Source organism: Bubalus bubalis, chromosome 22 (genome assembly GCF_019923935.1).
Source record: "Bubalus bubalis isolate 160015118507 breed Murrah chromosome 22, NDDB_SH_1, whole genome shotgun sequence".
Taxonomy (NCBI): Eukaryota; Metazoa; Chordata; class Mammalia; order Artiodactyla; family Bovidae; genus Bubalus; species Bubalus bubalis.
Window position 1 is genome coordinate 57,749,048 of NC_059178.1, and position 27,935 is coordinate 57,776,982.

General features: G+C 45.0%; 1 protein-coding gene across 5 annotated transcripts in view; it reads right to left on the minus strand.

Moving 5' to 3' along the window:
* Window positions 1-27,935, minus strand: part of LOC102399486 (cytochrome b5) — a 47,202-nt gene that overhangs the window by 9,329 nt on the left and 9,938 nt on the right. The window contains exons 2-5 of one of the 5 annotated variants that reach the window (XM_006064651.4): window positions 13,213-13,341; window positions 11,097-11,126; window positions 7,607-7,641; window positions 4,048-5,736 (exon numbers count right to left, since the gene is read on the minus strand). In XM_006064651.4, coding sequence (XP_006064713.1) covers window positions 5,655-5,736; window positions 7,607-7,641; window positions 11,097-11,126; window positions 13,213-13,341 — 276 coding nt within the window. In that variant the 3' untranslated portion in view covers window positions 4,048-5,654. Of the gene's footprint in view, window positions 1-4,047; window positions 5,737-7,606; window positions 7,642-7,707; window positions 8,542-8,620; window positions 9,197-11,096; window positions 11,127-13,212; window positions 13,342-27,935 lie in introns of those variants that run through there. The other 4 variants (XM_044934806.2, XM_044934803.2, XM_044934804.2 and 1 more) reach the window with 4 other exon arrangements.

Genomic DNA, 27,935 nt, shown 5'->3' on the forward strand with positions numbered 1-27,935 from the left:
TTACGATGTATTAATTTCTATCATACAGCAAAGTGACTCAGTTATATATACATTCCCTTTTTCATATTCTTTTCCAATATGATTTAGCATAGGAATATTTTAACTTTTTAAGGAACTGCCGTCTTGTTTTCATCAGTGGCTGCACCATTTTACATTCCCACCAGCAATGCACAAGGGTTCCAATCTCTCCATATCTTTGTCAACACTTGCCACCATCAGATTTTTTATTATGGCCTTCCCAGTGGGTGTGAAGTGGTATCTCACTGTGGCTTTGACTTCCATTTCCTAATGACTAATGCTGGTTGAAATCAACTCATTTATGTGCTCATTGGCTTTGTACATCATCTTTGGAGAAATGTACAGTCAGATCCTTTGCTTATTTTTCAACTGAGTTATTATCTTTTATTGCATTGTAAGAATTCTTTCAGTTCAGTTCAGTTCAGTCGCTCAGTCATGCCCGACTCTTTGCGACCCCATGAATCGCAGCACGCCAGGCCTCCCTGTCCATCACCAACTCCCGGAGTTCACTCAGACTCACGTCCATCGAGTCAGTGATGTCATCCAGCCATCTCATCCTCTGTCGTCCCCTTCTCCTCCTGCCCCCAATCCCTCCCAGCATCAGAGTCTTTTCCAGTGAGTCAACTCTTCACATGAGGTGGCCAAAGTACTGAAGTTTCAGCTTTAGCATCATTCCTTCCAAAGAAATCCCAGGGCTGATCTCCTTCAGAATGGACTGGTCGGATCTCCTTGCAGTCCAAGGGACTCTCAAGAGTCTTCTCCAACACCACAGTTCAAAAGCATCAATTCTTTGGTGCTCAGCTTTCTTCACAGTCCAACTCTCGCTGCCATACATGACCACAGGAAAAACCATAGCCTTGACTAGACGGACCTTTGTTGGCAAAGTAATGTCTCTGCTTTTGAATATGCTATCTAGGTTGGTCATAACTTTCCTTCCAAGGAGTAAGCGTCTTTTAATTTCATGGCTGCAGTCACCATCTGCAGTGATTTTGGAGCCCAGAAAAATAAAGTCTGACACTGTTTCCACTGTTTCCCTATCTATTTCCCATGAAGTGATGGGACCAGATGCCATGATCTTACTTTTATGAATGTTGAGCTTTAAGCCAACTTTTTCACTCTCCACTTTCACTTTCATCAGGAGGCTTTTTAGTTCCTCTTCACTTTCTGCCATAAGGGTGGTGTCATCTGTATATCTGAGGTTATTGATATTTCTCCCGGCAATCTTGATTCCAGCTTGTGCTTCTTGGAGCCCAGTGTTTCTCATGATGTACTCTGCATAGAAGTTAAATAAGCAGGGTGACAATATGCAGCCTTGACGTACTCCTTAGAAGTCCCTTATTAAATATATGATATGCAAATATTCTCCCCCATTCTGTGTGTAGTCTTTTCATTTGCTTGATGGGGTCCTTTAAAACACAGAGTTGTTAATTCTGAAGAAATTCAGTTTATTTCTTCTTTTGTAGTTTGTGGTTTTGGTATCACTATCTAAGAAATGATCACCTACTCCAAAATCATCAAGAACTATGCCTATGTTTTCTTCCAAAATAATTATGAACCTTGTACTGTGTTCTTGAACTGGTTAACTGAGAAAGTGAATGTGAGAGCAATGCTATGACTTGTATTAAATATGTCCATCTGACAATTCTCAGATGACTTCTTCCTGAAGAGCTATCACATGACAAGCATAATCATAAAGGTGAAATAAATTCAGTTAGGAATAAAATATAAGGACAATGAAACAAGAGTTTTCAAAGTGATTGAATGTTCACCACAGGATCAATGTTACTTAGACATATCATGTGAATTTTAAATTCTTTCTACCAGAACTTTTCTAATTGTTCAGTTATTACCACAATTCCTCCATGGCTCTAAGCATATTTAAAAAAATAGAATTTTCTTATCTAAAATGTCATTTTAATGGTTTCTTAAATTATTTGAAGGTAAACAATTTTTGCAGTTGTACCTTTTGTATCCTTTTTTTGGAGGATGTTAGCTGCAGATATAAGCAAGCTTGTTTCACCTGGGGACTTCTCTGGTGGTCCATTGGCTAGGACTCTGAGCTTCCAATACAGGGGGCCTGGGTTTAATCCCTGGTCAGGGAACTATATCCCACAAACTCCAACTAAGATTTGTTGCAGCCAAATAAATAAATATAAATAAGTGTTTTAAAATTTTGTCTCCAAGCAGCCTTGGGATTGGTGCACTGGGATGACCCAGAGGGGTGGTATGGGGAGGGAGGTGGGAGGGGGGTTCAGGATGGGGAACACGTGTACACCCATGGCAGATTCATGTTGATGTATGGCAAAACCAATACAATACTGTAAAGTTAAAAAAAAAATTAATTGTACTTCCCCTTGACTGAATATTTTTATTGTCTATGTATTGAACCTATAGATAAATGCACAGCATGCATTCACCATTAATTTTAGCATTTTTGCAGTAACAGAACTAAAAAAAAATGAAACTGTCAAAAAAATTTTTTTTGTCTCACTTGTTTCTTTCTTTAAGGGAATGGTGCAGTCCACTCACAGCCCTACCCCAAAAGTATAACTGTTTCACCGCCAACCTGAATCCTTGAGCCAACTTTAGTTGGAAAAGCCAAATACCACCTGGTGCAGAAACTGGCCATGGGCTCAGAAAGACCTGCTGCCCGTTCACCCTCCTTAACAGCTAACCTTTATTTAAGAAATTCTGCCTTCAAAGTTCACAGGGGTGATTATCACGACTTAAGCGTTCTTTGCATCATCAACCTCACTAGGAAAGTGGAATAACTAGGAAGATACTTAGGCATGAGGCAACAGTGGACAGAAGCAAAATGCAAGGTTACCTATTTCTCCATTTTTTTAGGACTTTCCTTGAGAGATGATCATTGCCACCCACAACTTGGATTCATTTTCTATCTTGATGGAAAGGTTCATGTTTGACTTTCAAAAAAACAAATTAAGACTGTGATTTATGTCTTAGAATTTAGAGAATGACTGCGAGATCTTTCAGGTTCTCAAACAGCTGTTGATTACAAAACATGACTGCAGGTGAGCCCCCCGCCCCTCCTCCAGTCCCCATGGGAATCCCTTGAATCGCTTTCTACAGTTTCTAGAGATTGAGGACAGGCTTCCTGCATAAAACAGCTTCCTCTCCGGTTGCCCTCCCCCCAGTCAGTCCACCCTTCCGGCAGCTGGACACAGCAGACGGGGAAATCCAGCCCGATGCCTGCCATCACGTCTTCTCTTCCACGCCCACTCCTCCCAGGGCTGTGATCAGGCTCGCGGAGGGCAGGGGTGATATGAAAGCTTGTCTTTGCTAATGCTGGTGGCACAGGAGTGGACCCTGATCTCTAAGGGCGACTGTGGACTACCCCCGGCCCCAGAGCTCCCCACCCTGATATGGAGCCAAACCAAACTGGGCTTCCAGATAAGGTGACAGTGAAGACACAGCAGCCAGGGCAGAGCAGAAAGAGGCGTCTGGAGGCTGGGGCGACCCAGCTTCACAGGCTCTGCACACGGACAGGACACGGCTTTTAACGGTAAATACTGCGATCACAGTCACTCTGCCCGGATTTCCCATTCCAAGTATCGCATCCTCATCCTCATTTAAAGCAAGCTTCTCTCTAAGCGATCCAGATGAGGGACATACAAATAATTCACTGAGTGTGAGTTTGGTGGTCATTTCAAGCTTCACAGGAACCAACTATGGGGCTGGGGGCCGGGGATGGGGGTCCTGCCTCAATCGCTTTGGTTATACTGTTTATTTCCAGACACACCATTCATGATCATGCTGAAAACCACATCTGGAGCCGTGAACCAATTGCTCCACTATCCCAGAGGAAAAACTGGGGGACTCAGCATGGAAACCCTTGATAGGTAGCATCAAAAAGCAGGGTGAAGGTCCACGGTTACTTTTATTTAGCTGACCTATTTGTGACTATACAGTAATGACGGCACGTTACGGCAGAGCCTGCTGGCTTGTCTGTGGATGCACCAACATGCAGAGGGAGGGCGGGCGCTTCAAGTCCATCACGAGAGGCATGAGTTTTGTTCCAGGAACATGTTTATTAAAATCTGAACAAAGGAGTCCTTTGCCAGGCATTTTCCCATGTGATACAGACACCTCCCCCACCGCCCTCCAACACTCACTCTAACCTCCAGTCACAAAAGAGGCAGAGGGTGGTACATGTCATTGATTATAAAAATCTACGTATGTTCTGAAATTTAAACATATCTAAAGAATGTGCTTTAGATATTTCTGATGAATGCCATGGCTCGTCAGTCGGCTAGCACGCCAACAGACAATCATCACTAACTATGATGTATTTCGAGTCTATAAATTCATCTCTCAAGTCTTTTGAGAGGGAAAAAAAAGCACAGGGTAGAGAATAAACAAGAATGGGATGGTTGAATCAGAGTCACACCAGAGTTCCCCGGGGCCTGTCACCAGAGCTAAATTTCTTCAAAAATCAAGACTCCGAATGTCCCATCATCTCAAGTGTGTGTTTGTACAAATTAGTGAATCACTAGTTCAAGACATTTTAAAAACTGTCTGGGCCTCTCTGACCCACATGCTATTTGGCAGTGTGTAGATCCACCTGCAAATATTTTGATATTTCCAGCTTTTTTTCTTTTTTCCATTACTGCCTAGCTCCATTGATTTGCAGTCTGAGAAAATGCTTTGTAGGATTTCTTCTCTTTGAATTGTGACCCACAATCTTGTCTACCTCAATCAAACTTTCGTCTGAGCTTAAAAATGTGTATTTTGGTGTAGTAGAAGAAAATATTCTATAAATGCTGATTAGATTCCCGCCCCCCCACCCAAAAACAAACAAACAAACAAAAAAACCCAGACTCAGGAATCAAGATTTCCTTATGGGGGCAGAAAAGCAGTTTTCACTTCTGAAGGAGAGTCGGTAAAACCTGAGAAACTGTTAGCTGAGAATCTCTGTGCAATCAAAACCTTTGTGCAAACTGTTTAAGCTCAGAGATGGGACAGCAGCAATGTTCTCTCATGGTTCTTAGGCTTCTTGTTGACATTGCTGGTGTTTTTAATCAAAGACGAGATAGAGTATTTTTTCTAGGTCTTGTGGGCCACTTGCTCTTTTTATCATCTATCCAATTGTTTTTTTTGTAGAACAATTATTAGAAATCTTTAAGCTATTATTTCTGGGCCTTCTTAAAAAAAAAAAACCTACACTAGAAACATGCAAAATCTGATGATTCAATTAGATGAAGCAGCACAAGAAACGACCCAAGGACACCTCTCCTTACCTCGGACAACTTGGGTCTGAAAGATGAGCGCATTAAATGACCGTCAAGTAATCAGATTCTAAACATTAAAGACAATTATATACCCAACAGACAGCTCAGCATGGTGGTATGTTTTAAAAGATCATGTCCACAATAAGCAAATGATGTAGTGATGGAACAGCAAAACAAAGTTGGTGAATAAGAAGGCACACTTTAGAAGTTCAATAGTTGAAAGAATGGAACAGTTATGGTTTGTTTTGTGTCTAATGTAGGAGGAAAGGAAAATAGGTGTATTCAGATTATTTTCAGGTGAAGGGTTTGTCAGTCGAAGTTAAGAGTGGTGGCTTCTTTCCCCCGGACCAAAGCAGTCTTTTCTTCCATTGGCTTCTGAGAATGTGTTTAGTTTTCCGAAGTGTAGAGGTGATATATCAGGGCTACAACCAGCGCTGAGATAGCTGGGATCAGCCAGTTGGTCCACCAGCTGGAAAGAAAGAGCAATGACGCTTGCGTGATGTTCCACGCAGGAGACTCAAAACTCTGCTCCATCTCCTTACCATGACAGTCACCACGGAGTGTTCTATTACCCCTCTAACCTTTCTGGATGAAAAGCTCACTCTAAATTGTTAAAAGAGAAGTGAGTACAACATATGTCCTGGTATAACACATGTCCTGGTATACCAGGACAACTGCTCCACCCTTCCAGCCTTATAAGAAACTGAATGCCCTTCCAGTCCCACTTAGATCTATTTCTATGATTTTATACAAACAGCTATGAATCACTCCCTCAACAAATGCCACCAAGGACTAGTGACTTATCCAAAGGACATCAATTCTGGGTTTCATATCACAAGTTCAGAAAAGTAAACAGGTATTGATCTAGGTACACCCATAAGTTAACAATGGCACTGAACTGCGAAGCAGAAGAGCAGGTTTCTCATTTAAAGAAAGCCATCAGCAGGCTCCACAGCCAAGGGCAAATCGTGTGCCCCAAGCTGCAAAGCTAAGGGATGTGAAGCACACGGTTACTAAGGTTGCTACCAGCACCACAGCTCAACATTCTGTGATTCTGGTTAGAAAATCCAATCGCTACTTGTGTGCAGTAGGTTTAACATGTTAAGAAATAGCATGCCCAAATGACTGAATCTGCAGTCCATAGATGTGAATTCACAAAAATCCTAATTTATATACTGTTCAGTCCCAACACATTGATATACTATAAATGACAGATTAATCAGGGGCAGGGCTGGAAAGATCATTAATACAGATATGAACTTTTAGAATCTGGAGAAAGAGCAGGTAACAGCTGACACACACGTGATGGTTTCTGTCATAAACTTCCTGTCCTTTAATACTCTTCACAAACAGCAAGTTTGAAATCAAGATTTAAATTGCAAAAGGATTACGAGTGTAATTTGGTAGGTTTTCAGTTTCCATTTAGGAGGAGACGGACATTTCAGGGAAAAGCAAGAGGAAATACTGTGGGGAATGTACCAGAATATGAGCAGCCTGGGGGCAGCAAACTTAGGGCGGAATATAACAGGCAGGAGTGTGTGGCTTCGAGCTTGGGTCCAAAAATTGTATTTGATAGCAGTGCATAAGTCAGGATGGTAGAACAGCCAAAAACGTCAGGATGATCTTGTGCGTGCTAGGTCGCATCTGACTCTGCAACCCCGCGGACTGCAGCCCACCAGACTCCTCTGTCCATGGGATTTCCCAGGCAAGAATACTGCAGTGGGTTACCATTTCCTCCTCCAGGGGATCTTACCGACCCAGGGATCGAACCTGAATCTCCTTCTTTGGGAGGCAGATTCTTTACCACTGAGCCACCTGGGAGCTATCAATATGATCTTAAACTATATGAAGAAATCAAGTGCCTAGAACAAGTGACTCAAGCTATTACTTGGATCACTGGGTTCAATTTCAGGACAGACTAGAAAAGGGACAAGGGGAAAACCGAACCATGCTTAGGGAGATATAATCATGACAATTTAAGAAACTGGCCACATATCAAATGAGGAAGGATATGGAATGTTCGCCTCAAGATAGAAAGGTTGTCCAGCCCACAGTGGGGAGAAGGAGCCTCCTCCGTTTGCTCTGCTCCTCCAGGGAGGTGTGGCAGCAGGGTGAGATGTGGGGTTGTCTGAAATGTCTGAGCCATCTGACAGTTTAGGAAGGAAGGCCCTGGGTAGTCTGGGTGCTAAGTGGAGAGGACCCCGACCTGTCCACAGAGAGGAGCATGGTGGGAGCTCAAGCAACAGAGATGCCTCGGGTGTGGGGAGAGACCCTCTAGCCCAACTCTGATTCTAGGAGCCTTCTGATCGGTCATACTTTTAAAGAAAACTACCACATACCTGGGATTTGAATCAATGGTAGTAATAATACTTTCCTGAAACACAAGAAAAGGTAAGTTAAAGGGAATATCTGAACGTTCATTCAATTGACTATAACCTGCTTTAAAATAAGATCACAACAGTTTATTCAATTCATTAGTCTTATTCAATGCATTCTTCAAAAAAAAAAAGTCTGAAGGGAAAATGATATCATAATCTTCACTAATATACCCAAACTCACCATTTTTTCAGAAGAAAAAAAAATTTAAGAAGGGTCTCTATTTAAATTACTTACAAACATAACCTCGAAAATTTGCAAGAAAATGTTAAAAATTAATAGGCTACCTAATTCTGTACATGACAGACATTTAAATGCTTAATGTAGAAACTGAACACAGGTATCACTTATACATACAAAAAATGTATCATTATCTTTAAGGGGACCAGTTTCATTCTTCAAAAGCAGGAATGAAATGTTCAATAAAACATCAGTTATTTCATCAAATCTCATAGAAGTAAAAGTGTACCCAGATTATATTAAAAAAAGTGTCAAAAAAAAAAAGTGGCATTTAAATTGTAACAGTCTGGACCACCTTTCCTGGTCCTCTTTAACTCTGGCAGGTTTTTTTTTTTTTTTAAAAAAACAAACAAACTGGCAGCCTCGCAGGCTGACATCACACCGTCACCCACCAAGAAATCCTCAGATGCCAGGGGCATTCACAGCTGCCTCCTGGTTTACCTTCCAACACCTTCTGAGAGAGGTCCTTCTTATCAGTACCATGAAAATGAGCTGCAGATGGCTCTGGGAAGACACAGTCTGCCCCAAACAATGGGGTAACCAAGGCCAAGTAGGATGTAAGCTTTTTCGGGCTTGAAAAGTTGTTAAGAAGCACTCCTGAAGCTCCACACCAGCAAAGCATTAGTGCCTCACAGGAGGGTAGATGGAAATAATGCAGCTGTAGTTTCCCAAAGCACAAGATAAAAAAGCATTAGCGAACGTTCAGTGATCTGCAGCAAGGCAATGCTACACACAGCAAAGCGCATTAAAGACATTCCCGTAAAAGGCAGAAACCTTCCAGGGGAAAATCAGGCAAAGCAGTTATGACACCCACCAACCTGGAGACATGGCCTTTAAGATTCCTGACACAGGAGGAGGGAAAAACACAGTCATTCAAATAGAAAACTTCACAATCATTATCTTTTGAAGCAACATTAAATCTCAAGAGACTACAAAAGTATTCATAACTACTGCAAGATTAGTTTTTACATTTTGTATAGGCAAGTAAAATGAACAAGGATTACAAGAGATAACTGGACAATGTGAAAACATTATTTAGCTATTAGAGACATACAAAGACATAATCAGTTCTGAAACAAATGTAATAGTCCATTTAAGGTGAAGTGTTATTGGCACACTAGAAAGCTAAGCCTGAAACAGTGAACAGAGGTTATTTTGTCACGCCCAGCACATGCATTGCACCAAACGTGCTAACAACTCTGCATGGAAACTCGCTGGCCTGCCTTCCTCCACCTTCGTTGCTACCATGAGTGGAATGCACTACTCGGGTGTGGTGAGCACCAGCAACAACAAAGATCCTCCAAAGAGCTGCACTGTAAAAGACGATATGCATTTTTTGATTGCTTATTATCTGTTAGATAATGACCCAGGGATGCTTCAGCGTTAAGACAAGTTTGAATCACCACTTAGCATTGGGCCCCAGTTGGGTTTTAGAATGGAACTGACAAATCTGTCAAGAAAGACGGGGGAAAGCCACGTGCCTCCTGTTCACACAGTGAACTTGACGGGTTTAGCTTCAGGTAGGAAAAGGGGAGTGATGAAATCAACACGTGATAAGCTCTCATGCAAAGCTCATCCAAATCATTTATAAGTTCATCTGACTAAGTCCATTCCTTCACTGGAAGGCTTCCCTAAAGATACTGCTGATGGAGTGATGCCTTTTATGCAAAGGTCAGAGCCTACAGAGGCTTGAGAGACTCACGAGCACTACGCCTTAAACGGTCCCAGCAGTGGTTCTACAGTGTGTGACCTTGAACAAAGTCAAAGCTTGGAACAAGGTGGAGTTTCATTCTTTACACTTCCTCTGGTAGGTCCAGGAGCTCCCCTATGATACCTTGAGAATCAAATCAACTCACTTACATAGCAAAGCTTTTAAGACGGCAACCACAGAAACCTATCAGTAGGTACTGCCATTACTGATATCCTCCATGTCAAATTGATAGATCTGGATAGATTTGCTCTGCACTGTCTCTGTATTTATTAACACAAATAGCTTAACTTGGTAACTCAATTTGTTTCCCTCTGGCAGGTTCAAGCTAATACTTGTTGGTACATCTTATTTCACAATTCAGCTTAAGCAGGCAGCATTTCAAAAATTCAGACCACAGTGTATGTTTATCAGCCTGGAAACAGATGGATAGTTATACAGACACAACAAAGAACTCTCTTCTCCTAGTGAGCTACAAGCACAAGAAAGATAAACCTAGAAAAGCGTCCATGTGTTTGCTTCTGGCCTTGAAAACTAGCAAGTTCCAGCCCCGCACTCCCCCAGTTCTGCTCTGCAGTAAGCAAAGCCATGTATGTTCTAGAGGAGCAAAGAGTGTGTCTCTCGGGAGTAAAGCGATTGTGTGGGAGACCTTAGCTCTGACTGGTGCTTTCTGCTGGCAGGAATCGTGGTTCAGGACATGGTTGGCTCTATATCAGTTCTAAGCTCAGGTGATGAGCCTTATCAAATCCTCATTTTACTATAGCTGAACGATATGTGCCAAGATAACATACCGAACACCTAACAGGAGAAATTACACTTCTTCCCTGACAGACTTTGAAGAAAAAGCAAAAGACTTTAAGCACCAGAGACTTTCAGCAGTCCAAAAGGGAGCCTCAAAGAAGGTACTAGGTCATACAAATGCGCTGATCAGTTCAGAGAGAAGGGGGGGTGAGCCTGGGCATAAAAGGAACATTACTGGAATTATTTTCCTTTCCTAAGGAAAAATGCATCAAAAAGTTATTTAATTAGCATTAAATTCAACCAGTAAATATTTATTGAACACCTACTATGTCCCAGAGATGTGGAGATGAAGAAGACATTGACAGACACCTTAAAGGTTTAAGTATGAAGACTCTACTGAGATTTTAAGTTCTCTGAAAAGAAGACTTTTGTCAAATGTTTCAGTTCAGAAGCACAATGCTACTTATGTAAATAAAAAGTAGAAGTAGCCCTTCAAAAGTTATCTGCTGATAATGATGATGGAAATGTTATTTTAAGTATTGACAATCTTACAAGGAGAACCTAAAGCTATCCTAATAAAATATACTGATGGATCTAAACAGACAAAAAATTTTGCTGGAGCCAACAGGGTACATATTCATCTAACTTAGAAAGACCTGTGCTGGTCTCAGTTAAGTAAATGACCTTTGCCCTCCAATTTGACAGGTATGAAATACAACGAAGATAATGTAGCCACCGAGATACCAGAGAATGGTCACACGTACCGAAGGCTTGGATATCTTTGATCTGTCATCCTGCAATAAAAAAAAACAAAGCCCATTACAAATGGAAAAACATCTACAAAACTACCATTTCTGAAGTGTTTGCTTTTACTGACATTTAAAAAACTGCTATTCAATAATTAGCATTTTAGGTTCTACCCAAGTTATTAAATACCCAGTTTGATCCATCCAACTGCAACAATTTAAAGTGCTTAGACGTATTGTGATCTAGAGTTCCCAAATTTAAAATAGCATTTGTGATAGTCATATTTATATGCTGATCTGTATATACATTTATTAGACTCAGATTCTGATCTGTAATTCAGGGAGCAGCTGAGATCTAATTAGATTTTCCCTTTCTGTCCTCTGAAACTCCCTTTCAGGTGTGTGTATATACGTGTATGGGTGTGCAATCTGTGTGGTATACTCAGTGAATTCCTGCAGTCTCTCAATTGTAGGGTCATAATCTACTCAAACTTCCATCTAAAATAAAGTGCATTAAAAGGGTGATTGGCTCAGTGGTAAAGAACCCGCCTGCCAATGCAGGAGATGAAGATTTGATCCCTGGGTCGGGAAGACACCCTGGGAAGGAAATTGCAGCCCGCTCCAGTATTCCTGCCTGGAAATCCCATGGACAGAGGAGCCTGGCGGGCTGCAAGTCCACAGGGTCGCAAAGGGCTGGACATCACTTAGCAACTCAACAACAAGGGCTGATTACAGGTGAGGCAAACACGCTACAGCCACAGCCTGAAAACTCACCTGCTCCAACCCCAGAAGCTTTGGAAGGGAAAGAAAAAGGACAGGAGGGAACATTTAAAGGGCAGGCCTCTCCACTTACCATAAAACTACATCACTTCAGTAAAATAAGAAGATCAAGATGAAAACATGTGGATGAATAAACTTTTCTGGAAATGAAGCTGCCTTTCTCAAAGTACCATCTCCTCCACCCAAAACCCCACCTCCCCACTCACATGGAAACCACTCCAAGACAGCTCCAGGCCCTCCCCAGAGAGCCTGCTTCAACCCTCCTTCAACAGCGGCCATTACGAGAAGCAGCAACCAGACACAACACACATTCTCGCGGGGTGTTTTTTATAGGGTTTCTCAGTGTGCTCCCTGGGGTCGAGGCCCTTTGCTATGTTATTTCCTCATTGGGGCCCACTTCTAGCAGTACCTCCACCCCTTCAGGTGGGCCACTGGTACCGTGTCCAGAGACGGGGGAGGAGACAGGCCAGCACCGGCTCAGAGGGGAGATCTACGCCCTCGCAGAGGTGCGGGGTCCCCGGCTGCCTGCTCCACGCTCCAGGTCTGCACATCTCCAAAGTTCCTGGCAACGCTGGCTGACGGATGAGCGCAGTCACATGTGCACATTTCAAAATGCTGCACAAGGGCCTCAACTCCTATTACACCCCTGGGGTTATAGAAAAGCTGAAATAAGCCTCTGTTTTTCCAAAGTCAGTCCATGGACTAGCACCAAGGGAGATGTTCTCAAAGGTCTCGGGTAGAGTGAGAAGGATGAGGACTGCGTGTGGGTTTTACAGGAGGCAGGGTTTATTCATTTAACAGCTGATCTTTTAAAAAATTTCTAAATCACATTTTAGAATTAAAATATCCTCAAACTAACAAAAGTAGAAAGGAGTTTCTTTTTATATATTTATTTTTCAAAATTTAATTTTAATTTTTCATTATTTTTAAAACTTTTATTTATTAAAATTTTTTAAAAATAAATATAAAGAAAGAAAGAAAAAAAGAAGCGAGCTTCTTAAGAAAGATATTTTGGTCAAAAAAGAAAAAATTAAAAATAACACTGCTCTGGGCCAACACCCCACCTTCTAAAACCCGCTGCTCAGGGGACTTCAGAGTCTGGGATGTACCGTCACCAGGACATGACCCTGGAGGAGAGGGTTCTGAGTGCTCATGAAAAATGCAACCAGGGAGTGCAAAGAAGTTTCTGGTCAGTTTACTTTTTGATGAAATGGTGTTCTGAAGTCAGGAGGAATTGCTTTTTGCTTTATTCCTTGTTACACTTTGTAATATGCAAGTCTAAAGGTTTGAGTAAGGTCAAGCCATAGCCTTAAAGAGAAACAAGCCCCTCCCCCCACCACCAAAAGGTACTTACCGGGTGCAGCTCCCCAATGATGAACGTTTTGGACAATTCTCGAGCATCTGTAGAGTGTCCAACATCCTCAAAGTTTTCAGTAGCATCACCTCCAGCTTGTTCCCTTAAGACTTCCTCCCCACCAGGATGCTGTTTGAAGAAGAGAGAGAAAAATGAATATTTTCCTCCAGGCAAATGAGTTAAAAGGAAGTGGCTGGTTTACTTAACCAAAAAGGCTATTCTGGCAGCCACAGTGTGGGAGTGTAACTTGTTCCTAAATGAAGCAATTCATTTGTATTCAGTTTCCTACTTGAAAGTACAGAAAAACTTTCTCAAACAGTAAGATGTTCATTTCTAAGTTATTCACATGGCAACCAAAGCATTAGGCACACATTTGTATCCTTCAAGAATGTCCTCTTTGCTTTGCCATAAAACTCTTCTCAATCTTCAAAAGTGAAAGTGTTAGTTTCTCAGTTGTGTCTGACTCTGTGTGACCCCGTGGACTGTAGCCCGCCGGGTTCTTCTGTCCATGGCTTTCTACAGGCAAGAATACTGGCATGGGTTGGCATTTCCTACTCCTGGATATCTTTCCAACCCAGGAATCAAACCCAGGTCTCCTGTACTGCAGGCAGACTCTCAATATTTAGCCAATCTATTTTCAACTTATTCATATACCTTCAAGTTTGACTTCTTTTGTCTAATCATGGACTTACTACATCCAAGACAAATCATCTCTGAAAAGTGCTCTGTATGCCTGGCAAGTACAGCAACGTCCAGTCAAGCAGATCCCCTGCCTCTGGACAAACTCACTTTCTAGAAGGAAGAAAAAGCAATGCAAATGTGTGTAGGAGAGACCTGCTCAAGGTGGTGCCATGGGGACATATGACTAACAGGGAACAACAGAGGCAAAGAAGAAAGAGCCCAGTTCTACAGGGGGCAGAGCGGACAGAGCCTCCTGTGGAATCTCAGCAGCCCAGCTGCTTTAACTGGTGCAACCCAGGACAGCCACCACGCAGGGACCGAGGACTGGCGGGGGCAGCTGGTCACAGACACGGACTCTCGGGATGGGGAAGAGGGCTCTCAGACAAAGAAGAGGAGGTGCTTGCTCACATCATCCTAAACACTTCTGCAGGGGAAAAACCTTCTTAGATCAAATCCACCCTGCCCTGAGCCAATCACCCACAAGTGCCCAGTTACAGAACAAGAGGGTCCTCCCTTACCTGACTGACTACAGGCTGTTCTTCATCTCTCCCACCAACAGAAGGCACAGAGGCACAAAGGCTGTAGAAGGTGGACTCCTACCATTTAGACATATCTAGTGCTAAAGAAATTTACTTAATTTTTTCTCTACTACTTGCAAAACCTATCCATCTACAGTATAAAAATACTGGAAAGCACAAGAAAGAAAATAAAAATCACCTAAATCACCCATAATCTCAGCATCTAGAGAAGACTGGATATATACATACATGTGCATGCATGCGTGCTAAGCCAATTCAGTCGTGTCCAACTCTGTGTAATGCCATGGACTGTAGCCTGCCAGGCTCCTCTGTCCATGGGATTCTCCAGGCAAGAATACTGGAGTGGGTTTCCATGCCCTCCTCCAGACATATACATATATGTATGAATAATTTTTAAAAGAAGATCATGGTCATTACCTAAGGCATACAGTTTTGTTAGATTAAAGAAGGAGACTATAATATATACAGAGACAGTACTGCCTAGCATTGCTATGTGAACTTGGGAAAACAGTGTACTTATCTCATATAATTTTTGAAAAATAAGTGTGTTAATGTGTGTGTTAATATAACCAATAAATATTATCCAGCATTTTTATTAAATACTTTGCAATGTCATTGACTATCTTTCCTTAATATGACTGTTTAAATGACTAATAACATTACATCTTGTATGCATTTCCACACTTATTTAAGTCTTCCACTGGGACACGGGATACTAGAATCCACTCAGATGTGGGAAGCTGCCCTGGAGGTACAAGCTAGCTCAGTCTGAAAGCCAACCTGAAGCTTCCTCATGCAATTCCAAGGTTGTGACGGTAACAAACATGGCTTGTTAATCCTCAAACAGTCTTTTTAGTCTTGGGCACAGCCTGAGAGGTACAGAAGCAACAATGTGGGAGACACAAAATGACTACACCCAGAAATTATGCAAATTCACAGACTGTTTCTTCCGTGTGGGTGACTTCACTCATGAGTTCCTTAACTTTTGGGTCCTGTTAAGGATATGGGAAGAAGTGATGCTTTCAAACTGTGGTGCTGGAGAAGACTCTTGAGAGTCCCTTGGACAGCAAGAAAATCAAACCAGTCCATCCTAAAGGAAATAAACCCTGAATATTCACTGGAAGGACTGATGTTGAAGCTGAAGCTCCAATCCTTTGGCCATATGATGCAAAGAGCTGACTCACTGGAAAAGATCCTGATGCTGGGAAAGATTGAAGGCAGGAGGAGAAGGGGACGAGAGAGGATGAGATGGCTGGATGGCATCACTGACTCGATGGACATGAGTTTGAGCAAGTCCTAGGAGACAGTGAAGGACAGGGAAGCCTGGCATGCTGCAGTCCATGGCATTGCAAAGAGCTGGACACGACTTAATGATTGAACAAACAAAAGTTAATTCAGGTGGTGCAGTGGTAAAGAATCTGTCTGCCAATGTAAGAGACATGGGTTTAATCCCTGGGTTGGGACGATCCCCTGGAAAAGGAAATGACAGCCCACTTCAGTTTTCTTGCCTTGGAAATCCCAAGAGGAGCCTGGCAGGCTACAGTCTGTGGGGTCACAAAGAGTTGGACATGACTGAGCACACGCGCACAAAGTTAACTGACTCCACACACACATCCCGAGTGTCCCCATGTGCCAGACACCAAGGTATGCCAGACACCACAGTGAGCAAAGGAGACCAGCTTTAGGGGGTGGACTGTTTCCTGAAGCACCTCCCCCTGGCCCCACACTCACTGTATCCACACATCTGGGAAGCCATAACTCCGTATCTCCTTCTATGAAATCACTACTTATTATCAGGTCACCAGGTACCACCGTGCACCGATAACATAGGAGAATCTCCAGATACAAACCAGGGAATATCAATAAAATAACCAGAATAGCTTTCGGTTTTTTGCACCCTTTTTGTCTTTAAGAGTTATTTGCAGGGAAATAAATACAAAATAGACTTTAAAAGATGAAAGACCAGCATAGTCCATAATTCAGAAGACATCAGTCATCACAACCTTTACCCGTTCCTAAGGACACTTTCACAAAGACGTGGTGAATTCTTGTGGGATAAACAGGATGGTGGCTACTGGCACTGAGATCACCACCGGCTTCCTATCGCTCACAGCATCAATGCTTCTGGGGACGCCAGCAGTGGATCTCTGCTCCTTGAAATGCTTTGTTAATGTGGCTTCCAGTACAACAGGCTCTCCCAGTTCCCCTTGAACTCTGCTGGCCACTCCTGACTTTCTCGGAGTCTCAGCCCCAGCACTCAGTCCTTGGCACTCTCCCATCCTACCTGGACGCGTTCCCCTGGTGATTATACCTGTTCTCAAGTACGTGCAGTACTTCAGGCTGCTCCTGAGCCCAGACTCCTCCCACCTGCAACAGCCTTCTTGCCCATGCACGCAACATCTAGGGAGCACCCTGAACATAACATAACCCAAGCTTAATGTTGCCCTTTGTCCCCAGACACACTCCTCAGTCTTTATTCTCAGTGAACACTGCCACCATGCATCCAGTTGTGTGTATGAGCTCAGTTTCTCAGTCGTGTCTGACTCTTTGTGATCCCATGGATTGTAGCCTGCCAGGCTCCTTTGTCCATGGGATTTCCCAGGCGAGAATATTGGAGTGGGTTGCCATTTCCTTCTCCAGGGGATCTTCCTGACTCAGGGATCAAACCCAGGTCTCCTGCATTGGCAAGCGGGTTCTTTATCATTAAGCCACTTGGGAAGTCCTTCCATTTGATTGCTGCAGCCAAAAACTAGAAATCAAACTTCATTCCTCTTTCCTTCTCATTCCCATCATCAGCAAATTCAGTTGGCTACCTTCAAAACATACTGAGAATCTAACCTCCCCTCCCTACTTCCACCGCTACCATCGCAGATCAAAGCACCAGCACTTCCTGAGCAGACGACCACAGTTGTCCTCTGCCTGGTCTGCTGCTGCGTCTTGATTCTTCCCACAGTCCACTCTACTGACGCCCTCACGCCATGAGGATGCTCAGATGTTAGCTAAGTGCAGGGGAGCTGGTCAGAGTGGAAGAGGGAGAGGTAACGGGTAAAGTAGAAAAGCCACACAGACACCTTAGTGACAAGCTGAGGATGACACGGCCACCACTGCACTCAGCCACGTCTCCCCACAGCCTCCAAGGGATGCACCTGAGTCCTAGCCACATGGCCTGAGGACCGGCTCTCAGACTTGCTAAGACGGTTCCCCGTCTCAGAAACTCAAAGCCGCCTCCTGTGGAATGCTCGTCTCCCAGACCTTGATGAGATTCCTTTATCTCTGCTCATGTCAGCCTTCCACAGACCTTCACCAAGCTGCCCGTCCAGAGAGTCCGCCCTGTTCCCCCAACACCGTGGCCCCAGCCCCTCCCTGTTCCCCACACCATGCCCCCAGCCCCTCCCTGTCCCCACACCATGCCCCCAGCCCCTCCCTGTCCCCCCACACCGTGGCTACAGGCCCTCCCTGTCCCCCGGCCCTCCCTGTCCGCCCCACACTGTGGCCCCAGCCCCTCCCTGTCCCCACATCGTAGCCCCCAGCCCTTCCCTGGGCCCCCCACACCATGCCCCCAGCCCCTCCCTGTCCCCACACCATGGCCCCCAGCGCTTCCCTGGGCCCCCCACACCATGCCCCCAGCCCCTCCCTGTCCCCACACCATGCCCCCAGCCTGTCCCCCCACACGTGGCCCCAGCTCCTCGTCCCCACATGGTGGCCCCAGCCCCTCCCTGTCCCCACAGCATGGCCCCAGCCCCTCCCTGTCCCCCAACACTGTGCCCCCAGCCCTTCCCTGTCCCCCCTACATGTGGCCCCCAGGCCCTCTCTGTCCCCCCCACACCGTGGCCCCAGCCCCTCCCTGTCCCCACACTGTGGCCCCCAGCCCTTCCCTGTCCCCCCCACACCGTGGCCCCAGCCCTGGCTGCATTTTCCTGCACAGCACTTCGTAATCCTCATGCTCTATTTTATCAATCACTTGCAGGATCCAGGAGGATGGAGGCTTTTGTCTGGCTCACTCATCACTGTTGCCCATACCTAGTTCAGTGCCTGACACCTGGCAGATACACAGAAATACCTGTAATTTTGAAGGAAGGCATATGCACAGCTGATTACACACTGGTCTTAGAACTAGTATATACAACTGGTTAAGTGACCACAACTTTCCCATTGCAGCTATTCTCGTTCACACAGCTTTCCTTTTTCTGAACTATACAATAGTTCATACCATTCAGAAAACATATAATTTCATATTCACTTGCTGTTTAATTCACTTTTAAAATTTTTATTTGGAGGATAATTGCTTTACAATGCTGTGCTGGTGTCTGCCATACAACAACGTCGTCCCTTCCCTCTCAAAGCTCCGGTCCATGCCCCGTCCTATCCCACCCCTCCAGATCATCCCAGAGCAGTGGCTGAGCCCCCGTGTTACACGGCAGCTTCCCACCAGCTGTCTAGTTCACACACAGCCACGTGTGTCTCACGCGACCCTCTCTTTCCCCCGCTGTGTCCACAGGTCTGCTCTCTTTGTGTCTCTATTCTTGCCCTGCCAATAGGTTCGTCCATATAATCAAAATATTTATGACTACCATGTGCAAAGCATTGTGTGGGACACCCAAAAGTGCACGAAAAATTGACATGATTGGATTCTGAAAAAGCATACAATGAATTTGAGGCTGAAGGAGAAAACACAGGAAAGACCTCGGCCTTCACTGATAAAGCCTCCGAGTTTTGACTATTCCTGAGTGACCCGAGCGACCCGACGGGGCCTAAGCATGCAGTAGCAAGCATCACTGCTGAAGCAGGAGTCTAATCGCTTTCCCCGAGAGGCGGGAGTGAACGGGCACCGCGCTACCGCCAGTGCTCCCCCAGCTCCCCTCATTCGCGTCACAGAGCAGCGTGCTAATTCTCAACTGACTTCTGATGCCACGTCTTTTCTTACAAGTGTGATGAAAGCTCCGTTTTCGTGTGAGTGACAGATGGCTTTTTAAAGCCACATTTGGTGAAGAAAATATCAACAAGTACAGTAGGGCAGGGCTTCCCTGGTGGCTCATTGGTAAAGAATCTGCCTGCAGTGCAGGAGACCGGGGTTCGATCCCTGGGTCGGGAAGATCCTCTGGAGAAGGGAACTGCTACCTACTCCAGTATTCTTAGCTGGAAAATCTCATGGACAGAGGAGCCTGGCAAGCTTCAGTCCATGGGGTCGCAAAGAATGAGACACGACTGAGCGACTAAACAACATAACAGAGCGTGGTTTCATTGGCAGACATTAGAAATTTGGTTTCCAGGCAGATGTGAATTCAGAAGTGGCTTGGAGTTATGAGGTAAACAATCCCACGGATGTCATAGCTGTATGGACACAAGCCAACAAAAGTGCAGCTGTTCACGAAGGCTGCTGCAGCGGGTGCTCCAGTCTGTGCTGTCCGCGACGGAGATATTCTAGGTCTAAACTGTCCATACGGCAGCCACTACTCACAAGTGGCTACTGAACAGTTAAAATAGAGCTGAGAAACAACATAAATTGTATTTAATTCATTTAAACTTAAGTCGGGCTTCTCTTGGCACTTCCTCATACCTCAGCCGGTAAAGAATCTGCCTGCAATGCAGGAGACCCAGGTTCGATTCCTGGGTTGGGAAGATCCCCTGGAGGAGGGCATGGCAACCCACTCCAGGATTCTTGCCTGGAGAATCCCATGGACAGAGGAGCCTGGCCAGCTACAGTTCATGGAGTTGCAAAGAGTCGGACATGACTGAGTGACTAAGTGCAGACTTAAGTAGCCACTTTTTGTCTATTAGCTATCATATCAGAAAGTGTAGCTGCGGACAATGCAAATATTTTTCAAGAGACAGGGACAGCCTAGGTGGAAACTGAAAGGGATTTCATTTGCAGTGAAAGACATGAGCACTTATTCATCATGCGTGTGTGTGTGTGTGTGTGTATGAGAGACAGAGAGAGGAAAGATGAGCGCTGTACGTCAAGAAGGGTGCTCCTCTGCATGGTGATGATAGAAGAAGCGATGGCATGAGGGGCGCCCACAGCCATGGCAGCGCCTGGTTTCAAGGTGGGGAGGCCCATAGTGAAGGGTCACTGGATAGAGGAGGAGCTCAACACAAACCAAACTGTCTTGGAAGAAAAAGCTTCTGTCAACAGACTCGTTCAAGGAGAGGCCACTGCAAAAGCTGAAGATGACCACAGACCAAACCACTCTTCTTCTCTGTGGCAGGTTTCAGGATCCAGAATGACCTGTTTGACCACTGTACCAACCTTGGGCATTAAGGGTCAGAGTAGGAAGCTCTTATCTGTATGACGACAGTGCAATAAAAACTGCCGTCTCATACAGGGCTGTGGCTTGACCTCATTTAACAAATGTTTTACGGCTTCAGCCTTCCATTTATAATCACTAAAGGTCAGAAGTGGTCTCTTAGGCTTTTCGGTTACACTTTACCTAATAACATAGTTGTAACTGTACTTTTGAATTTGAGGATGAATCAAAGTCAAGGGTTTGCCAGATGTACAAAAATGAGAGGAATGCAAATAAGGCAGAAAACAAAAAGTGTTACATGAATACCAAGGAAACGACAGCTCATTCCAGTTGGAGGACAGGTGACAAGGGAAGCCTCAACATGTTAATGTGACACATGATGGCCAACGGAAAGGAGAGGGCACCCTTCCCCGCTACCTGCTCACCTGGCAGAGTCTGTATGGTACTCCATGATCTAAAAGGGGCATCCCTCGATTTCTAAAGAATGAACTCAAAAAGGAAGAAAACACTATGAACTTGGTAAACTTTTCTTCACTGGGCTCCAAATATCCATGATGAATTAAGCCTTATTTAGTCTTTTGCACGTCAAGGCTGTATATTATCACCCTGATTATTTAACTTATATGCAGAGTACATCATGAGAAATGCTGGACTGGAAGAAACACAAGCTGGAATCAAGATTGCTGGGAGAAATATCAATAACCTCAGATATGCAGATGACACCACCCTTATGGCAGAAAGTGAAGAGGAACTCAAAAGCCTCTTGATGAAAGTGAAAGTGAAGAGTGAAAAAGTTGGCTTAAAGCTCAACATTCAGAAAACAAAGATCATGGCATCCGGTCCCATCACTTCATGGGAAATAGATGGGGAAACAGTGGAAACAGTGGCTGACTTTATTTTTTGGGGCTCCAAAATCACTGCAGATGGTGACTGCAGCCATGAAATTAAAAGACGCTTACTCCTTGGAAGGAAAGTTATGACCAACCTAGATAGCATATTCAAAAGCAGAGACATTACTTTGCCAACAAAGGTCCGTCTAGTCAAGGCTATGGTTTTTCCTGTGGTCATGTACGGATGTGAGAGTTGGACCGTGAAGAAGGCTGAGCGCCAAAGAATTGATGGTTTTGAATTATGGTGATGGAGAAGACTCTTGAGAGTCCCTTGGACTGCAAGGAGATCCAACCAGTCCATTCTGAAGGAGATCAGCCCTGGGATTTCTTTGGAGGGAATGATGCTGAAGCTGAAACTCCAGTACTTTGGCCACCTCATGCGAAGAGTTGACTTGTTGGAAAAGACTCTGATGCTGGGAGGGATTGGGGGCAGGAGGAGAAGGGGACAACAGAGGATGAGATGGCTGGATGGCATCACTGACTTGATGGACGTGAGTCTGAGTGAACTCTGGGTGTTGGTGATGGACAGGGAGGCCTGGTGTGCTGCGATTCATGGGGTCGCGAAGAGTTGGACACGACTGAGCGACTGAACTGAACTGAACAGAAACAAGCTCAGATTCTCACTTCATTTTTTTTTTAATTGAAATATAGTTGATTTGCAATGTTGCGCTACTTTAGAGTCTCACTTCACCTTTAATTAACAGTGCCACACCAGTGTTTTCAGGTAAACACCACTGATTACCTGCTGTGAAAAACCCACACACTTAAACCAGATTACCAGCATGTCACCCTTCACTTACAAAGCCAGACTAGCCATGATCCCATGCACCCTACCTCTTTCCAAATACTCCCACTGGTAAGAATTTGTTTTGATCTGAAAAAAGTGCTCAGTGTGGGTGGAGCTCAAGTGTTCGTGGGACTACTTCTCTTAGGAGAGATAGCAAGGCTATCAGGGTTACCTCCACACTGACAGAAACTACATGACCAGCTTCATTCACAACCAAAGTTCCAAGAATCTCACCAAGAAGACACGTGGCCTGGTTAAAGCTGCAGAACTCCATGGCTTATTCCAAGTATGTGATCAGTCGTGTGTGCTTTGCTCACAGGCTGTAGCACACGGTAGCCCATCAGGCTCCTCTCTCCATGGGATTTCCCAGGCAAGAATACTGGAGTGGGTAACCATTTCCTTCCTTCCTTACCCAGGCACTGAACCCATATCTCCTGTGTCTCCTGCATTGGCAGGTGGGTTCTTTACCCACTGAGCCATCAGGAAATCCACCTTCCTCAGCCTCACCAACTAAGGAAGGTTACAAAGACAGACCTGCTTCTATCTCAGGGCTCCGTCTGGCTGTGAGGTTTTCCCAGTAAAAAAAAACCCCACAAGGTATGTACACTCACACTGCAGTACCAGTTGGGTCAAAGTCATTCCCTTTGAGGACTTGCTTAACTGAGCACAAACAAACACAACAGCAGCAAAACCCTTTCCATGTAAATGTAATGTTATGTGGATCCAAAGTCCACCAGTTCTGGAGTTTTAAACAAGACCTCAATCCAAACACTTAACACTGCCAGAAAAGGTGGCACAAACAGACCGTCTATAAACAATGACTAGGCAAAAAAAAAAAAATTATTTAAAGAGATTATCCGTTATCTGCAATAGTTAAGCCAAAAATGAAAACAATCATTTGGAGTGCAATCAATTTATATAAGATTTAGAAAAAAAATAACAAGATAGCTGAATGTTCACTATCATTTCTAGATGTTGTTTTTCTGAGAAGGCAGAGGGTGATGGCCTTCAAGCCGGTGGGACCCTCAGACCTCTGTGCGGCTCTGCTCCCTGGGGACTGGGGAGGGAGCCGGCCCTTGGGTCCGCACTGCCCTGGGCCTCTGTGCAGCTTCTCACTGCAAAGCCCCAGGCCAGAGGCTCACAGGCATCATTTGAATTCAGTCAGTTCAGTTCAGTAGCTCAGTCATGTCTGACTCTTTGCGACCCCATAAACTGCAGCACGCCAGGCCTCTCTGTCCATCACCAACTCCCAGAGTTTACCTAAACCCATGTCCATCGAGTCAGTGATACCATCCAACCATCTCATCCTCTGTCATCCCCTTCTCCTCCTGCCCTCAATCTTTCCAAGCATCAGGGGCTTTTCAAATGAGTCAGCTCTTCACATCATGTGGCCAAAGTATTGGAGTTTCAGCTTCAGCATCAGTCCTTCCAATGAATATTCAGGACTGATCTCCTTTAGGATGGACTGGTTGGATCTCCTTGCTGTCCAAAGGACTCTCAAGAGTCTTCTCCAACACCACAGTTCAAAAGCTTCAATTCTTTGGTGCTCAGCTTTCTCTATGGTCCAACTGTCACATCCCTACATGTCTAATGGAAAAACCATAGCCTTGACTAGACAGACCTTTGTTAGCAAAATAATGTCTCTGCTTTTTAATATGCTGTCTAGGTTGGTCATAGCTTTTCTTCCAAGGAGTAATTCTCCTCATTTCACTCTGAAGATGAGAGATGAAATGTAATACAAACCCATCTTTGCATTCACCCGGCTGGCTTATGAGACGTGCCTGCTCACTCAAATATCTGCCAAACGCCATGCCAGGCTCCGTCGTTTCCAAGGCGGGTAAGTCATGGCCCCTCCCCTCAGGGAGTCACACCGCAGTGACGTGCAGACAGGGAGAGCTAAACACCGTAAGCGCCAGGTGCCGAGCCAGGACACAGGGAGGGAGGGCTGAGCGCTCCTAGACCTGAGGCGAGAAGCGGGCCCCTGGGGGCCGCATGTACTCTGGAGTGGAAGGTTCTCTGGTGGTTTGCCAGGGGAAATGGGTGGGGGATGGTCCATGCAAAGAAAACGGAGAACACAAAAGCCCAGAGAGAGACACAGCAGCACTTGGAGGAACTGCAGGTACTGTAAGTAACTGGATTCTGAATAAAGACACCCTGTGTGACAACCTTCTCATTTGTTTTTGTTATTGGATGGGGGGGCGCAGGCAATTAGAAAGGAACTCAAGCACGTCACCTCCCAATCACTTTATAAGTAACACTTTCCCAAGTCCCTCGTCAAAACGTTAAGTCAGACCCTCCCACGGTCCCCTGTTCGTCCACAAGCCCCGGCACTGTGGCTGTGGTTTGGTCTTCAGCTGTCTCAGCCCCTAAGCCCAGGCAGGCAGTACGTGCTATGGAAGGACGCCTGGGCTGGAAGCAGAGGAAGCCGGATTCAAGGTCCAGCCCTGCCACGTCTTGGTAGAGCGACCCAGGAAAGTACCAGCTCTTCCTGAGCTGCCTTTTCTCCATCGCAAAATGCCTCTCCCACTTAAACTTCAGAGATTAAATCACGTAAACAGCAGAACGCCTGGCGTGTAACAGGCATTCACCACACCATTCAATGCTGCCAGAAAGAGCCTTGCATAGACCTCACACAGGACCCAGACCCTGCAAACTCAAATCCAGCAACAAACCCCAAACCCCAAAAGACCCCTTCTTTCCATCCTGCCCTTCAAGAGATTTCCGCGGAATAATTAACTGACTTGATCCTACTGAGCCACAGAACCAATGACAAGAGTTCACAGAAACAACATATCGTAAGGACAAAGAACACTTTCTGCCTGAAACAATTCTTAAAGGTCAGCAGGATGAGGAGAGATAAGCAATGCAGCTGTGAGCTGCGAATATAATGCTATTAGTTTCTCTCCTCGAAAAAATGAAAAAAAAAGCAAAATCATTCATGGTTACTTTTAGCGTTGAGACAGTAAATGTGTGGCTCCAAATTTACCATGAATCAGAGGTAACTTGGCGTAACTTGACATCGGTCAGTGTGCCTGGACCAATATTTTTAATTCTACCATCACTAAACATGTCTCAGTAGGTAATATAAGTGAGTTCACTGGAGACACAGCAACTCCTTTGGCCCCTGAAGGGAACGTTAAGTCCCTGATGGAGAGGTCATGATCTTGGAGTAGAGGATGGGGTAGGGGCACGTCTGCCTCTGAGGGACAAGAGCAGGGGACACTGAGACATGGAGAGGGGCTGGAACACACACCTCATGCCACGTGAGCTGACTCAACCCAGCGTTCCCCGTAAGAACAAGCAAAGCCACTGAGGCTGAGAGCCCAGCGGCAGATGGGTCACGATCTAGAAGGGGCTGTTCCTCTGCCTCCTCTGGGATCCACCTGGACTTGGAACGGCCAGAAGATGAGAGGACAGGACAGGCGACGGCTGAGACCCAAGGTGGACAGAGAGGGGGCCTGAGGGCAGAACCAGTCCTCCTCAACACCAGATCCTCAGGCTGGTCTTTCCTTTTACAGCTAGCATAAAAAATTTTTTTTAAAAATGGCTACAGCAGGCAACTAGAGGTAAGAGAGAAATAAAACAAGCTGTCAGGAAATTATCCAAGCTAGAACAACAGCCATTCCACATTGATTTTCTAATATTTTGCACTTATAAACTTCTACTTATTCATTCAATAAATATTTATGGTGCCAGCATTGTTCCAGTTGCTAGGATATAACCAGGGAATAAAGCAGAAAGAAACTCCTGTACTCACGAGTATACATTCCAGAGGAGGGCAACAGATAAGCCACAAACATGATAGGTAAATTATACAACATGTTAGAAGGTGATAGGGAAATAGAGAAACCAGAGCAGGGTGGTGGGGTCAGGAACGCAGGGGGCTGGGGAGATGGCCAGTGGGAAACGGGGGTCAGGAGAGGCCTCGCGGAGCAGGTGAAGGAGGAAGCCTGCTGGGATCTGGGGGATAACCTTCCATATGGGGGGAGGGGTCCCGACAAGTTCACAGAAGAGCAAGGGCATCAGCATGTGTGACGCAGGATGCGCCGGCAGCCAGAGGAGACACCAGAGACAGAAACAGGTGCAACTGGGTCCCAAGCGACACAGGGCCTTGGAGATGGCTTGGTGGTGGTGTTCACTCAGTCGTGTCTGACTCTTCGAGACTCCATGAACTGTAGCCCACCAGGCTCCTCTGTGCATGGGATTTCCCAGGCAAGAATCCTGGAGTGGGTTGCCATTTCCTTCTCCAGGGGACACTCCCAACCCAGGGATCAAACCCGCATCCCTTGCGTCTCCTGCAGCAGCAGGTGGATTCTATAGCACTGAGCCACTGGTTGCTCTGTTCCCTTTTTATTGCTGAGTGGTATTCCCTCCACGCGTCAACCAGTCTAACCAGGAACCCACCAAGGAACATGTGAGCTATTTCCAGTTTGGGGTATTCCCTCCACAATCTACCAGTCTAATCAGGAACCCAGTGAGGAACATGTGAGCTGTTTCCAGTTTGGGGCTTTACAAGTAAACCTGCCAGCCCAACAGCCATTCTGTATCTATTGTCTGACATTGTTTATACTTATCAACTTTTAATTATTCATTCAATTAATCGGTGTCAACTCCTCTTTCTGTGCCAGCATTGTTCTAGTTGCTGGGATCTGCATATAGGCTTTTATATGGATGTAAGTTTTCCTTTCTCTAGGACTAATGTCAAGGAGGCCTACTGCTGGGTCACATAGTAAGTCTACATTTAGCATAGATTTTAAAATGTGTACACTGATTCCAATGTGTCTGTACCACTCTGTATTCTCACTAGCAATGCAAGACCAGTTTAGGATTTCCATGTCCTCACCAAGCATCTGGGTTACCTGGAGTTTTTTTGTTTACTGTAGCCAATCTAACAGGTATGTTGTAGTAGCTGTGGTTTTAATTTGCATTTCCCTAACAGCCACTGACGGAGAAGGCAATGGCAGCCCACTCCAGTACTCTTGCCTGGAAAATCCCACGGACAGAGGAGCCTGGTAGGCTGCAGTCCATGGGGTCACTAAGAGTTGGACACAACTGAGCGACTTCACTTTCACTTTTCACTTTCATGCATTGGAGAAGGAAATGGCAAGCCACTCCAGTGTTCTTACCTGGAGAATCCCAGGGATGGCAAAGCCTTGTGGGCAGCTGTCTATGGGGTCGCACAGAGTCGGACATGACTGAAGCGACTTAGCAGCAGCAGCAGCAACAGCTAGTGATGTTGGACATCTTTTCATGTTCACATTTGCCATTCATATGTCTTCTTGGAGGAAATGTCTGTTCAAGTCTTTTCCACCATTCTTCTATTTGGATTATTTGTTTCCTTATTGTTGAGGTTAGAAAATTCTTTATATATTCTAAATATATCTTCTGTCAAATATGAGATTAGAAAAAGATTTCTCCTGGTCAATGCCTCTGTCATTTCATTCTCTTAACAGCATCTTTTAAAGAACAGAAGTTTTTCATTTTTATGAAGTCAAATTTATCCACTTTTTCTTTTATGGATCATGCTTTCCCTGTTATGTCTAAGAACTCTTTGCCTAATCATAAGTCTCTTGAAAGTTTT